General features: G+C 66.1%; 1 protein-coding gene across 1 annotated transcript in view; it reads left to right on the top strand.

The window, feature by feature from the left end:
• Positions 1 to 50: 50 nt before the first annotated feature.
• HCK (HCK proto-oncogene, Src family tyrosine kinase) overlaps positions 51 to 439 on the top strand; it is a gene marked incomplete at its 5' end in the record, with an annotated part of 7,375 nt that continues 6,986 nt past the window's right edge. Inside the window, 2 exons of the mRNA XM_009318762.1 lie at positions 51 to 149; positions 315 to 437. Coding sequence (XP_009317037.1) covers positions 51 to 149; positions 315 to 437 — 222 coding nt within the window. The remainder of the gene's footprint in view (positions 150 to 314; positions 438 to 439) is intronic.

Below are 439 nucleotides of genomic sequence, written 5' to 3'. Positions count from 1 at the left end.
GTGCCCAGTGCCAGGTGCCATGGGCCGACCCGATGCCGTTTCTGTCGCAGGTCAGGGGAGTGGTGGCAAGCGCGGTCACTGGCAACGGGGTGCGAAGGCTTCATCCCCAGCAACTACGTTGCCCCAGCCGACTCGCTGGAGACAGAGGAGTGAGTCCGTCCCTCCATGGCACATCCCGGCCCCGTGCAGTCCCGTGCTCCCCCACCGTAGCTGTCCCCGCTCCTGCCCCATGTCCTGCCCCCAGCCCTGATCCACGCTAGCCTTAGCTCTCCCACCCCCGGCAGCGTTCGTTGGTTCATTTGTTTCTGCTGCAGGTGGTTTTTCAAGGGCATCAGCCGGAAGGATGCGGAGCGGCAGCTCCTTGGCCCCGGGAACGTGATCGGGGCCTTCATGATACGGGACAGCGAGACGACAAAAGGGCCGGAGGGGGGCCCGCCGC

The sequence above is a fragment of the Pygoscelis adeliae genome, unplaced genomic scaffold (genome assembly GCF_000699105.1).
Source record: "Pygoscelis adeliae isolate BGI_AS28 unplaced genomic scaffold, ASM69910v1 Scaffold432, whole genome shotgun sequence".
NCBI lineage: Eukaryota > Metazoa > Chordata > Aves > Sphenisciformes > Spheniscidae > Pygoscelis > Pygoscelis adeliae.
Note: the sequence above shows the minus strand (reverse complement) of the source record. Positions and strands in the feature narration are given on the sequence as shown.